The sequence below is a fragment of the Mauremys reevesii genome, linkage group 6 (genome assembly GCF_016161935.1).
Source record: "Mauremys reevesii isolate NIE-2019 linkage group 6, ASM1616193v1, whole genome shotgun sequence".
In the NCBI taxonomy this organism is placed as follows: Eukaryota; Metazoa; Chordata; order Testudines; family Geoemydidae; genus Mauremys; species Mauremys reevesii.
In genome coordinates, this window is record NC_052628.1 from 56,825,123 (window position 1) to 56,838,840 (window position 13,718).

General features: G+C 43.5%; 1 protein-coding gene across 15 annotated transcripts in view; it reads right to left on the bottom strand.

Annotated features, from left to right (window-relative positions):
• The window catches only part of KIAA0825 (KIAA0825 ortholog), a 401,465-nt gene that overhangs the window by 243,064 nt on the left and 144,683 nt on the right, over positions 1 to 13,718 (bottom strand). For all 15 annotated transcript variants that reach the window (XR_005600685.1, XM_039545356.1, XM_039545366.1 and 12 more), the window contains 4 exons: positions 11,980 to 12,074; positions 10,005 to 10,232; positions 8,684 to 8,949; positions 7,342 to 7,492 (listed from right to left, as the gene is read on the bottom strand). Coding sequence is in view for 14 of the 15 variants with exons in the window: in XM_039545356.1 (XP_039401290.1) it covers positions 7,342 to 7,492; positions 8,684 to 8,949; positions 10,005 to 10,232; positions 11,980 to 12,074 (740 nt within the window). In the remaining variant the exon portion in view is untranslated. The remainder of the gene's footprint in view (positions 1 to 7,341; positions 7,493 to 8,683; positions 8,950 to 10,004; positions 10,233 to 11,979; positions 12,075 to 13,718) is intronic.

Below are 13,718 nucleotides of genomic sequence, written 5' to 3' on the forward strand. Positions count from 1 at the left end.
AGGTACAGTAGCAAGCAGGTGGCCAGTGGTTCGAAAGGGGCACCCGTAAGTCTGGTTAAGACCAGGTTAAGATCCCAGGTAGGAATCGGTCATCTGACTTGAGGATACAGATGTTCTAAGCCCTTGAGGAATCTTGAGACTATGGGGTGAGAGAAGATCGAGCAGCCATTTTCCCCTGGGTGGAAGGCGGAGATGGCTGCCAGATGGACCTTTATGGACGACACCGCTAGGCTTTGTTCTTTCAGGGACCAGAGGTAGTCCAGAATAGCAGGAACAGGCACCTGCGTGGGCACTAAGTCACGCTGGGTGCACCAGCAGGAGAAACGCTTCCACTTGGCCAGATAAGTCATCTTAGTGGAAGGCTTCCGACTGCCCAAGAGTACCTGCTGAACCGAGGCAGAACAACACAACTCAGACTCGCTCAACCATGCAGCAGCCATGCCATGAGATGAAGAGACTGCAGGTCCGGATGGTGAAGCCTGCCGAAGTTCTGTGTTATCAGATCGGGCCAGAGTGGCAGAGGAATCGGGTCTGCCATTTCAAGGTTGAACGACATGGTGTACCAGTGCTGCCTCGGCCACGCTGGAGCAGGCAGGATCATGCGGGCACTGTCCCTGCGGAGCTTGAGAAGGACTCTGTGGATGAGTGGGAACGGTGGGAAGGCATAGAATAGGTGCCTCTTCCATGGGATCAGGAACGCGTCTGAGAGGGAGCCCGGGGAGCGGCCCTGGAATGAGCAGAACACCTGGCATTTCCTGTTCTCTCAGGAGGCAAAGAGGTCGACGTGGGAAAACCGAATGGATGACGTCCGGGCGGACTGACCACTCATGAGACAGGAAGGATCTGCTGAGGTGATCCGCCAGAGTGTTCTGGACTCCGGGGAGAAAGTACGCTACCAAGTCGATCGAGTGGGCTATACAAAAGTCCCAGAGGCGAACGGCCTCTCGCCAAAGGGGGGAGGAGCGTGCTCTGCCCTGCTTGTTTATGTAAAACATGGCCGTTGTGTTGTCCGTAAATACTGATACACAACGGCCTTGGAGATGGTCTCGAAACACTTGGCATGCTAGACGGACCACCCTCAGCTCCCGCACACTGATGTGCAAAGCCAGCTCCTGAGATGACCAGAGACCCTGAGTGTGAAGGCCCTCAAGGTCGGCACCCCAACCCAGAGATGATGCGTCCGTGGTCAGAGCCATCGAGGGTTGCGGTGGGTGGAATGGCATCCCTGCGCAAACTATGGTGGGGTTCAACCACCAGGTTAGGGAGACCAGGACTTCCTGGGGAATGGTGAGTATGGAGTCCAGGCTGTCTCTGTGCGGCCTGTATATTGAAGCTAGCCAAGTTTGAATGGGGCAGAGGCATAGCCTCGCGTGCTTGGTTACGAAGGTGTAGGAGGCCATGTGCCCGATCAGGCTGAGGCAGTTGCGTACCGACGTTGTCAGGAAGGTTTGGAGACCTCGAATAATGGAAGCCATCGCTTGAAAACACGACTGTGAGAGGCAGGCTCTGGCCAGATTGGAGTCCAGAGTCGCTCCGATGAAGTCTAGTTTCTGTGTGGGTGTTAAAGTAGACTTCTCTGTGTTGATCATGAGGCCGAGGCTCCCGAAGAAGTCTTTGACTATGCGCAGGTGCTGCGGCACTTGCGACTGGGAAGTCCCTCGAATGAGCCAATCGTCGAGGTACGGGTATACGTGTACCCGACGACGGCGGAGGGAGGCGGCGACTACGGCCATGCATTTCGTGAACACACGCGGAGCTGTAGAAAGACCAAACGGGAGTGCAGTAAACTGAAAGTGTTGAAGGCCGACCACAAAACGGAGGTACCGTCTGTGCGGCGGGTAAATTGCGATGTGGAAATACGCGTCCTTCATATCGAGGGCGGCATACCAGTCTCCTGGATCCAGGGAGGGAATAATGGTCCCCAGGGTTACCATGTGGAACTTCAGCTTTATCATGAATTTGTTGAGTTCTCGCAGGTCTAAGATCGGTCGCAGACCTCCCTTTGCCTTGGGGATTAGGAAGTAATGGGAGTAAAACCCCCTGCCCCTCATGTCTTTTGGTACCTCCTCTATGGCTCCTAGAGCTAGGAGCGACTGGACCTCTTGTAAGAGGAATAGCTCGTGAGAGGGGTCCCTGAAGAGGGATGGGGAGGGAGGGTGGGAAGGAGGGGTGGAAACAAACTGGAAGTGGTATCCCAATTCCACCATGCGCAGGACCCAGCGGTTGGAAGTGAGTTGGGACCAGGCAGGGAGGAAATGAGAGAGATGGTTGAGAAACAGAGGAAAAGGATCCAGGAAAGTAACTGGTGGGCCGCCCTCGGGCGTCCCATCAAAAGTTTTGTTTGGGCCCTGCTGGTGGTTTTGGGGGTGCCTGATTTTGGCCTTCCTGAGGGCCAGACTGCCTTCGATGATTTCCTCTGCCACGCCTTCTACTAAAGTCCTGACGCGGTCTAGGCGGGGCGTAAGGGCGGAGTGGCTGTGGCCGGAAGGTCCTGCGTTGGGTCACTGGCGTGTGCATACGCAAGGGCATTATAACGCGATTATCTTTCAGACTTTGTAGTCTGGGGTCAGTCTTATCTGAAAACAGGCCTTGGCCTTCGAAGGGCAAATCCTGAATGGTTTGTTGCAATACAGGGGGAAGGCCTGATACTTGGAGCCAGGAGATGCGCCTCATCGTCACTCCTGACACCAAGGTTCTGGCTGCCGAGTCTGTGGAATCCAGAAAAGCATGGAGGGAGGTTCTCGCCACCTTTTTACCCTCCTTGAAGAGAGCGGTAAACTCCTGGCAGGACTCCTGCGGAAGAAGCTCCGTGAACTTCGCCACGGACACCCACGTGTTAAAGTTATACCGACTTAGGAGGGCTTGCTGATTTGCCACCCTAAGTTGGAGGCCCCCGGCAGAGTATATTTTACGGCCTAGGAGGTCCATGCGCCTAGCCTCCTTTGACTTAGGAGCTGGGGCGTGTTGGCCATGACGCTATAGGTGGAATCGAGGCCGGGAACTGCCAGATGGTATCCGCATTGGATTGTATGGTGCGGATAAATGGCAGGGCCACTCTAGTGGGTGCATCAGCCGAGAGGATATCCACAACAGGGTCCTCTACTTCAGGGACCTCTTCTACTTGTAGGTTCATATTCAGAGCCACTCGTCTCAGGAGGTCCTGATGGGCTCTGAGATCAATCGGTGGAGGGCCTGAGGAGGATGTTCCCGCCACCGCCTCATCAGGTGAGGAGGAAGAGGAGAGGCCCAGGACCAAGGGGTCCTGTGGGGGTTCCTGTATTTGCGGAACGTCCTCTGCGTCAGGTGGAGTCTGGGTGACCGCAGTTGGGATCGGAGCCTCATCCGTGCCCTTAGGTGGAGGACGGCTTAGCGTCGCGCCTCTGGTACCCGGTGTTCTGACGGGACCGACTGTAGAGCGACTGGTGGAGCACCTTGGGATTGGTGGTATGCCCACGGTGTCCAGAAGGACCATTGATGAGGTCCTTGGCTGGGAATGTCAGAGTCACGTTCCTGCTGGTAGGATGCACTACCAGCCTGAGAGGACAGCGATGTGTGTCTGGAAGGCCACGGCGGTGCCGAGAGATCCTGGGGGGGCACCACCGATCTGGAAGTGCGCTCCTGGGTCAGTAGCGGAGAGCGGAACCGTGACCCATAACGGTACCGCGAGCGAGACCAGGACCTTCTACCGTAGCGGTGCCGGGAGGTCGACCGGTACTTCGAGTCCCTTTGTCCAGAGCGACTGCAGGAAACACGGTGCCGAGAGCGGTGCCGAGAGTCGGATCGGTACCGGGAGTACCTGGTCGGTGACCAAGATGTCAATTGGTGCCGCGAGTGCGACCGGTACCACAATGGAGAGCAGTACCAGGACTGCGAGCGGCACCGGGAGCGGGGACGGCGAGATCGAGAGCATCTGCGAGATCGTGATCTTGAACGATGACTCTCTGTTGGGGCAATGGAAGGCGGCCTTACCAGGGCCAGTTTCCCGACAGATTGAATAACCCGCACCAGCGGTGCCGGGGGTTGAGGCCGTGCCGACTCCGTCATGGCAATGAGCTCCCGTGCCGTGGAGAAGGTCTCCGGTGTAGAAGGCAGGGATAGCTCAACCACAGCATGAGCCAGGGAGCTGTCAGGTACCGGACTCAACAGCCCTTGTGGGACCGGAATCGATGGTGCCGAGCTCAGTGGAGTCGCAACTGGCGGTGCCACGACTGACGGTGCCGTGGCAGAGGACGGTGCCGGGCGAGCCGTCTTCGAAGAGCGCTCCTTCTGTTGAGCTGCAGCAGTTGGAGTGCTATGTTGCTTCCTGGGTCTCGGGGACAGGGAGCGGTGCCGAGCAGAGGTCGGTGCCGGGGCTCCTTCTCGGTACCGGAGCGGTCTGGGGCCGAAGGAGCGCTCCTTACTGAAGCAGTCTGTTGGGCACTCGGTACCGACGCTGCATGAGTAAGTGCCGACTCCATGAGGAGCTGCTTTAATCTAAAGTCCCGCTCCTTCTTCGTCCTTGGTTTAAAGGACTTGCAAATGTGGCACTTATCTGGAAGGTGGGATTCCCCTAGGCACTTGAGGCAGGAGTCGTGGGGATCCCCTACTGGCATCGGCTTTTGGCATGCTGAGCACAGTTTGAACACCGGTGCCTTGGGCATGGGCCCGTACTGGGGCGGGGGAAAGGGGCTAATCCCCAAACCCCCATTTTAACTATATACACTAACTATAAATACAATAACTAATACTAACTATAACTACCAAACTCGAACTATGACACAATTAGTAGTAGAGAACTACGAGTAGCTAGGGATGTGGAGATCAGCAAAGCCGCGCTCCACAGTTCCAACAACCGTCACAGGCGGTAAGAAGGAACTGAGGGGCAGTTGTGTCGGCAGGGGTATATATCCGGCGCCATGGCGGTGCCGCTCCAGGGGGCGCCCAGCCGACCCACTGAGTGTTGCTAGGGTAAAAATCTTCCGACGAGCATGCACACGGCGTGCACACACCTAATTGGAATCGATATGAGCAAGCACTCGAAGAAGAATAATGTACTTAGGGTTCAGTTCAGATCTCACGTACATGAGCACATATTGATCCATATCTTGTAAAATCATTACTGAACTTTTACAAGCTATATGTCCATATGAATAGAATAGAGCTCTTAGCCTACAGTTAAGATAGGATTGTCTGAGTTTCTCTTGATCGAACCCACCACTGTTTTAAAATCAGTTGGATTACCAGAGAGGTATAATGAGTGTGTGTGAAGAGAGAATACAGTCAAGTGTCCCACAGCAAAATGATTTGTAAATTGAGCTATTTTTACCTTCACTGCATAGAAAAGCAATATCACTTTATTTTAGAGAGTATAAATAGCCATGGACTCCCAAATTTAGTTGGGGTCTTTGGAGGTTACCATTGTACAAATAATAATAAGCCTATAGAAAATGTCACCCCATGTAATCACAGAGTGCCACATTCTGACAACCTTACTCATGTTGAGAATGCCTTTGTCTGTATATAGTCCCATTTTCTTTTGTGGTGTGCAGTTTATTATTTTGAACAAGAGGGGCCAGCCAGTTCTGCTTGTCAGCACATGGTGGGTGGGACCGGCGGTGGGAAAAGAGGCAGGGCAAAGCCCCACTCCTCCTGCCACAATTTGAATGCCGTGCATTCCTTGGAATAGGAAGGGAACAGCCTCTGGGATCTCCAGTGTGTAAGGGCTGGTGTTCTGCCTGGTCCTTACACAGGCTGCATAACAGTGGAGAGAGGAAGGTTCCTTCCTTATACACCCCCTTCTGATGCATACATCCATAAAGCAAAGATACACTCTGTCCCTTAGTTTGGTGGGAGAGAGTGGTTCTGCTCTTTGTGAATTTTAACTGAGGACTTACAAATGGTGCCAGATCAATTGTCCTGAAGATTGAAGAGATACAAGCTTCCTTCAAACTACCTTCCTATGTGCCTCAATCTTGCCAAAGGAGCAAGGATTATTCAGTCTTTGCAGTCTTTGCTGAGACTGCTAACAATTTGTGTCAATTATGATGGTGGTTTTTGTGACGCGGACAACTGTTTCCTAGTTGCTGGAATGAGGCCCCTGAAAACTGGCCACAGTTATGTGATAATTGTAGACTGTTACCAGTGCGGGCAAGATCCTAGGTCAGTGACCAAGAGGTATTGGACTCCATACCACTGCCAACTTCCTGAACCATCCAGATCATATTTAAAAAAATAAAATTGGTTTCTTTATTACTCTGCTCTGAGAGACAGAGACCCTTTAATAGCACCAGCCACGGAAAGTAACATTTAATCAACTGAACTCTCCAGATCCTCACCATTGAAAGAGAAGGTATAACACAATTGCTCTTCCTAACTGGTTTCCAGAATGTACGTATCGCATACAAAGGATATTCTGCTCCACTGCAGAAGGCCTGGAAGATGGTAGATTCATACTCAGAAGCCTATTTCTCATATATGGCAATTGTAACAAGCAAGGACAGGGCCATGGTTGCTGTAGATCCCAATAATTATTGATAATGAAATTACAAACATTTTACGTGACCCAGAAATCACATTCAATGGATTTCAAGCAATATGTAGTCTATAATCAATGGAATAGTTCACTGGAAGTGGGAAAGAATCAATATACCGGTATTCAACTGTATGTTTCATTAATTGCCCCTTGATTTTCTTGCACTAAAATAATTAAACTAGAGTTTAAGAGTAGACTTGGGATTCCAAAATTCAGACAAAAATCACAATATGCAGGTTAGAAACATATGGCTGGATTCTGTGGACAAGGATACCGGTCACTTGTGCTATCTGAGCCACTTACCAAACCCACAGTAGGGGAGCAAAATGAGAAAGAATGACAAAAGAGAAATATATTAAATAAGAAATACTTATAATATGCATATGTATTGGGAGGGAAAGAGAAAAAATAAAAATCTTACAATCATCACAGGAAGTATTTAATGTGAGAAAAATTTACATTATTCTGGTATTGTTATTTCTTTGAGTCTTATACTATATGGGCATCAATATATTAACCTTCTCTCCTTTTCCCCATACAGGTAAACTATCTATTTTCAGCTAATCCTAAGAAACAGTATTTTACTAGGCAAATGGCATGAGAACCCTTATTTAATTACCTCACTGATTAATCTTAAGTCTTTTAACTATATTTTACTAGCTCATTGCTAAGAAGATATTTACATACAGTAACAGAGCTATTTTAAAAACATATCCCAACAGCCCTTGTGCACAAATAGAACAGATCTTATGTTTCTAATTAGTCAGAGAGCAGATAAGCAGTAAAACACATTTATGTAAAAAGAGAGGATAGTAAACTCAACCTCACACCTCATAAAAAGCTTTGTAGTCATCCCAGTGGTGGCTCTCAGCATCCTGTAAAATACTTGTAGCACAAACGCTGACGCAGTAGTTGGTAACTTGAAACTGGAGAACATTGATGAATTCCTGATATCCCTGGACAGGCACAAGGAACAGGGGCCTGTTCAGAGGGAATGATCAAAGAGGCAAAGATTTAAGGCCTGTGCAGTAGGAGGTAACAATCCACAGTACTACAAATGCTTTTGATTATTAGTTATCAATCATTCATTTCCTCTTGGGCTTGACGTATGAGCCCACGTTCACTTTCAAAAAATCTGGTCTTTGTTTTGCAAGCTCTTTGAAAATGCACATCTGCTGTTCTACAAATATGTATTTCTGCTTCAGACAAACTGCATTATCAATACATCATTCAGAAGTCAAAGTATTCTTCCCTATTATTACAAATCAGAATGTTATTTTGTCATTCAATTGTCAGTGTTGTTGGAAGACACTATGCACTTTTCAGCAGTAACTGTTGTAAAGCTAGCATATAAACATGAGTCCCACAGATTTATAAAAAAGCATAACTGCACAGATATGAATGATCACAAACTGTTTTGAAATGCGCACTAATAGAATGATTTGGGGGCAGATTCTGTCATGCACCAAGATACATTCATTGCAACAGAGGGGAGAGCGTTAGGGATCCAATAATGGTTCTCTGATTCTAATGCTGCCCTGGCCCCAACCCTAGACTGCACTAAGTTACAACAACTGGGTATGGTCCCTCAGTGCTCTGCTTACACTTATCCAACCCTACTCTGGATCCCAACACCCCTTCTTTGACCTACTTCTAATTTTATTTAGCATCCATCTAAGATTTATTTAATTAATAATTACCCTCTTGTAAAAGTTTATTGGATACATATGCTCATGGTGCTCAACACAATCTTCATGACACCAGAGTGCAGGAACATATCTTCATGTTGTCAAAGATGACATTTTTAACATTGTTTTTACGACAATTAAGCTATTGCTGCAGACAAAAATGAAATGGAAGTCCTCCATTCATCCATACCATAATATAGTGTAGACAGCCATAATAAAGGAGTATTTGCTCAAGGTTAATGAGTAAAGAATTTGCATTGCCTTGCCAATTCAGACCTTGAAGATAAAAATCAATGTTTGTGATAACTACTTCAAGTTATCAGTATGTCTGATCTTTCCTAAAAAACAGAATAAATGGTACTTTAACTATAGGAAATATTTTGAGTATATTTACAAGTATTATAGATTATACATTATATCACTGAAATGGAATCAACGTTCCATATTATCTATATTTGAACTAAAACATATTTAAAGGACTCACTTCTTGCTGGTATCTCTCATTAAATTATCATACATCATAAAATGCTGAAAGACATGTACTGCTGTAGAGAGAACAGCATACAAGTTTTGAAGTGGAGCCTTGGAGGGAACTTCTTTGCTTCTCTCCTCCAACCTTTCCAGGACAGATGTTGCTACTTTGCGGCATGCCTCTACAAAGTTTGCTCTAATTTCCTGAAGAGAATCATCTCTGCATGCCAGAGCCAGTGGAAGCACTGTGTCAAGTTCTTCCATGATGTCAGAACAAAACTAGGGCGAAATAAATGTGGCATCAAGTTATCTTTACACTGACAGCTCTGTATAATTTACGTATGCCAGGGCCAAATTCTTGAATAATGAAATTGGCACAACATAAATATATTGAATCAGCCTTATAAAAATTTCAATCTCTGGTATAGAAGGCAAAACGTTTATTTATAACAACGTGAATACATCAAATATAACTTCTAAATCTTTGTGCTGTATACCAGCACAGTACAGGCTAAGAAATTCTTAAGGATTTAACCTTATATGAGAAAATGCCCTAATTTTGCTCATGCCCTCTCATCATATATATTTAATGGCGTTCAGAAGATAAGACTAATTACTTCCAAACCAGGATAATTCTCTAAACTATTATATCATTTTCAAATGCAATGTTTTAATCAATTTCTTGCTGCTAGTTATAGGTTGGACATTGTCATCTTCTAGTAAGTATGTATTGTTCTCAATAAAGCCATCTTACTAAAAGCCTGTATGCTCCTTTAACTAAACATTTAATAATTCTGCTTAGTATCAATTGCTTTCCATCCTAAATAGGTAAAACACTTGCAAAAATTACAACATTAAAAAGCTTTCATATATTATATATCCTTAGACTAACCATTTAATTAATCAACATATCTGACCTTTTAGCCAAATCAAAGAACTCCAATTTGGCCATAATATTGGTTATGCTGATTAATTAAATGGCATGCCTAAGGAAATAAATACAGGAAATCCTTTTATAGCAATGCTTCAAATTTGCAAGCATATCATCATCAAATTGGGATGTAGTGCCACAGACACTAATCGGAATGGTTTTGAATCCTTTTGATGCAAAAAATAATAGGGGCAAAGTTTAAAAGTTCATTTTGTTTAGTACAGACTATGTGTTAAAGTATAACACAATGTTTGGCATTGTATTGTAATACCTTTCACTTTCCTTTTAACTCCATTTATATACAACTTGGAATATTAATGGCACTGTAAGCACTTCAAAGCTTGGATGGCAAACAACCTTGGCATTCTGTCTCCCTGCAAACTTCAGATCTTTGGATACCTGCCTTTGCTATTCGTTTTGGTTGTTCCTCCTCGTGGACTGTTTCCCAGGACTCTCTCATTTGCTGGATGTTTACTAGGCTCATTGTATAGACTGCAGCTGAAGACTGTTCTTTCTGCTCAAGCTGAAGAATTTTAGTTGAAAAATCTTCAATTGCTATTGTTATACAGTGCGCCACAGAAGAAGACAGGTCTTTAAATGCATTCCTCCAGCTAAAATCCAATAAAGTAGTCTGAAATATAAATGTATATGACATAAAACCAAACTCAGCAATGAGCATTACTGTTGTTACGGTTCCAATCTTATATGGCTACCAGTATATAAGTTATGTAGAGATACTCTGTCATACTATGAAAGTCATTCACCTAACTCGGAAAATACAATTCACAAACAATGAACTAACATTAAAAAGCATATGTATTCTTAACACAGATTAATACATATAATAATGTTTCATTTAAATTGTCATTGGAGTTAATAAAAATATCAAAACGTCATTTCTAAAAATGTATTTCAATAAAACTACCTTTATTTGAGCAGCAGGCTGCACTTTACTTACCACATAAAGCAACCTTTAAATTCAATATATTTAATAAAGTCAATTAAATTTTATAGCCATTTTTATAGTTTGCAACATCAGACACCATGTAATATTCTCTCTTACTTCCTTAGCATGCTTATAACTCAAAACCAGGAAACCAATAATGTGAATGGTAAACGGTTTAGAGAAACCAGTTTTGGCACACCGATGCTAAAATTTGTTTCTTTAGTGCTGCATTTGCCCACAGTTTAAACTAGTCTACATCGCAGGAGTTCACAAACCGGGCCAAAAAATTTGAGACCTCTGAGGTGGATCTGAGGAATATCATGGACCACCCACTGGCTCATACTAATTCTGCTTTGCACTGCTCTGATGGTGTAAAGCCATCTTAATGCTGGACAATAATGGCCATCTGATAATGTCTCTAGTTTAAGGGAAATATTTCAGGGCCTAACCTAACCGGCCTCTGACATAAGTGGCATGGTAGGAGAGGGAAGGAGACAGGACTCTAACAACCCTAGCTGCTGCGATAGCCTATTGTGCGCATACGCTAAGAAGTTAGGCATTATAACCAGCCAGAAATAGGAAAAGCGCTTACATTGCTCTAATTTGTGTCAGGGACTTAATTGATCCCAGAGCCCACCTCACAATCTGGGGAGTACAAAGGCAGGAGTAGTACTCCTGTAGTATAATACCACTTTCTCCACATTGTGTTCGGGTCCTGTGCTAGGTATAGCTCATCTGGATCAAAATACTTTTTATAAAAACAACATTCAAACGTAAGTCCTACAAACAGATCCAAAGTGTATTTAAACAAGCTGTTTGAGTCCTAAAATTTGGTACTGATTAATAAAATTCCACTACTGGGCAATGACTGACCTGGCATGTCTTTTAGACCTCTTAAGTCCCCTAAACTCAACTCCAACGTTTAATTGGTAAATGGAGGACAGACTATACTGCATATGCTTTCTGCAAGGATTACAGCACTAAATGACTAGTAAAGGAACTAACACAAACTCTAGCAGTAAGCATCTGCATGATCAGCTACTAAGATTTCAGTACATTTTGTCAGCCTATGGTATATTCAAGAACGCATGGAATGTTAAATAAAGACTTTTATGTTTGTGCACGGTTTTGGTTTTCCTCTTTGTAACCGTGGCATTGTATTCTTCTGATAATAACTTTGTTACAATATAATGGGTATCAAAAAATAAAAATAAAAAAGATTATCCTCTGTCTCTTTACATACAAATTTTGTATAGGATTTTTTTCATCCTGAGCTGAGATTCTGCAGTCTAAAATTAATTATAATATTCACAATTAACTTCTGGAAACAGGCGTTTATAATGAGTATGCCAACAGAATCTATATTGGTGACAGAGAGAAAAAGAAAAAGAAAAAAAATTGTTATAAAGTCCAAGACTCTTTTCATACTCACCTCTTTTACCTGAAGTAACTGTTCAGGAAGCACACTGGTTTCATTTGCTCTAGTTTCCCCTATTAAAAGCTCCCCACTAGCTTTCTTCAGAACTCCTGCACAGTATGATAAAGGGGATCAAAGTTAAGATTAATTCTGTAGAAAAATCTGCAGCCTACAACACCTTCTGATATATCAATATGTAGAATAAAAAAATTCAACAAGATGTAGTAGAATACTAATGTTGCGATAAAGTCAAATTCAGGTTATACACAGCTCCTTTTATATAACCTTATGAAATCCACATCCCATTGTATTCATATTTTACACATATTCATAGATAATGTATAAAATATAGTTCCTTTTGCCATTAATTCATTTTTATACTGATTGTGCAGTCACCTGTTTCTAGCGAGAATAGATAACTTTAGAACAACTGTGTAAAAATTAATTTCTGTTCTTTGTTCAGTAAATTAAATAAATTATGTGGCACTATATATTTTAAACATTTTAGTGATTTTAAAATTCTGACACAATAAGAATCAAATGGCAGCTAATTAGTGCAATTATTATATCCAAAATAACAATCAGAGTAAGTACAGACTTCTTTAGAACTAATACCTCATTAGCAAAGCCCAGCATATATGGCCCAGTCACATACCATTGATCTCAATGGGAATTTTACCACTGATTTAATCTGGTGTAAACCAATAACTGGGACAGAGGTCACAAATTGAGGGCCCGGTCCTGCAACCACTTACACACATGAATTGCCCCATGCAGTTATTTGCATGTGTGTTTGTACTATCTGGCCCTTAGATTTACAGGGCAGAGGACATGTCTGTTCTATGTTCTGATCAGCACTAAATATACCACCAGTGCTCAACAAGTAAATAAAAGCAATGTAATTAATAATTTAAACATCCTTTCTTTTCTTAATATATAGTTTACATACCACACTGGTGCAGGTATTACTAATTTACTATGTCTTATGTGAAATTAAAGACAAAAAACAAGGAGCACTAAATGATAGAATGCTATCAAGCATAGCTAAAGAGTATTGTTAAGAGCATATATTAAAAGGTCTTCTGCAGCTTGAAGGCATTGGCAATATGTATGCTCAAAGTTTGGGGAAAGCTTTTCTGTTGAAGAAAACATCTAATTCTTTGAGATCCTAAGGATCTCATTTGTCTAAAATGGATTTTCCCTTTTCCTTAGACAGTGCATCCTTTGAAGGAGGGTATTTTGCTTATGCTCTTAAACAATGTTCCATGGCTTGGAATGATTTCCTCATGTCCTGTCTTGAGTTATGTTAATGCAACTAGTTCCAGGGAAAAATAAATTTTATTTTTAGAAAAATGAAAAATAAAATGGCAGAATTTAAAGATGGACAAAACTAATCAGGTCACCTACTTCACCGCTTTCCCACTGCAAATAGTTCTCTGCTATACATTTAATTCTGCCCGTTTTTAAATGCATTATGAGATGGAGCTTCCAATGCTTCCTTTGGGAGATTGTTCCTTATTTTTAAGAGTTTGCTCTCAGGAAGTTTCTCCTGATATTCAATCTACCTAGGAATAATGAGCTGACACTGAGAAAGAAAATTTATACTTTCCCTTACTATGTTAGATATTCATCTGCTTGTAGCGTTCACACCCTTTCAGTGTCAGAAGACTTACATTCTCTTATTGTCAAGTAAGCAATATAAATTCACTCTTTTAATCTTTTATCAAAAAGTCAAATGACTAGCCTCCATTTAC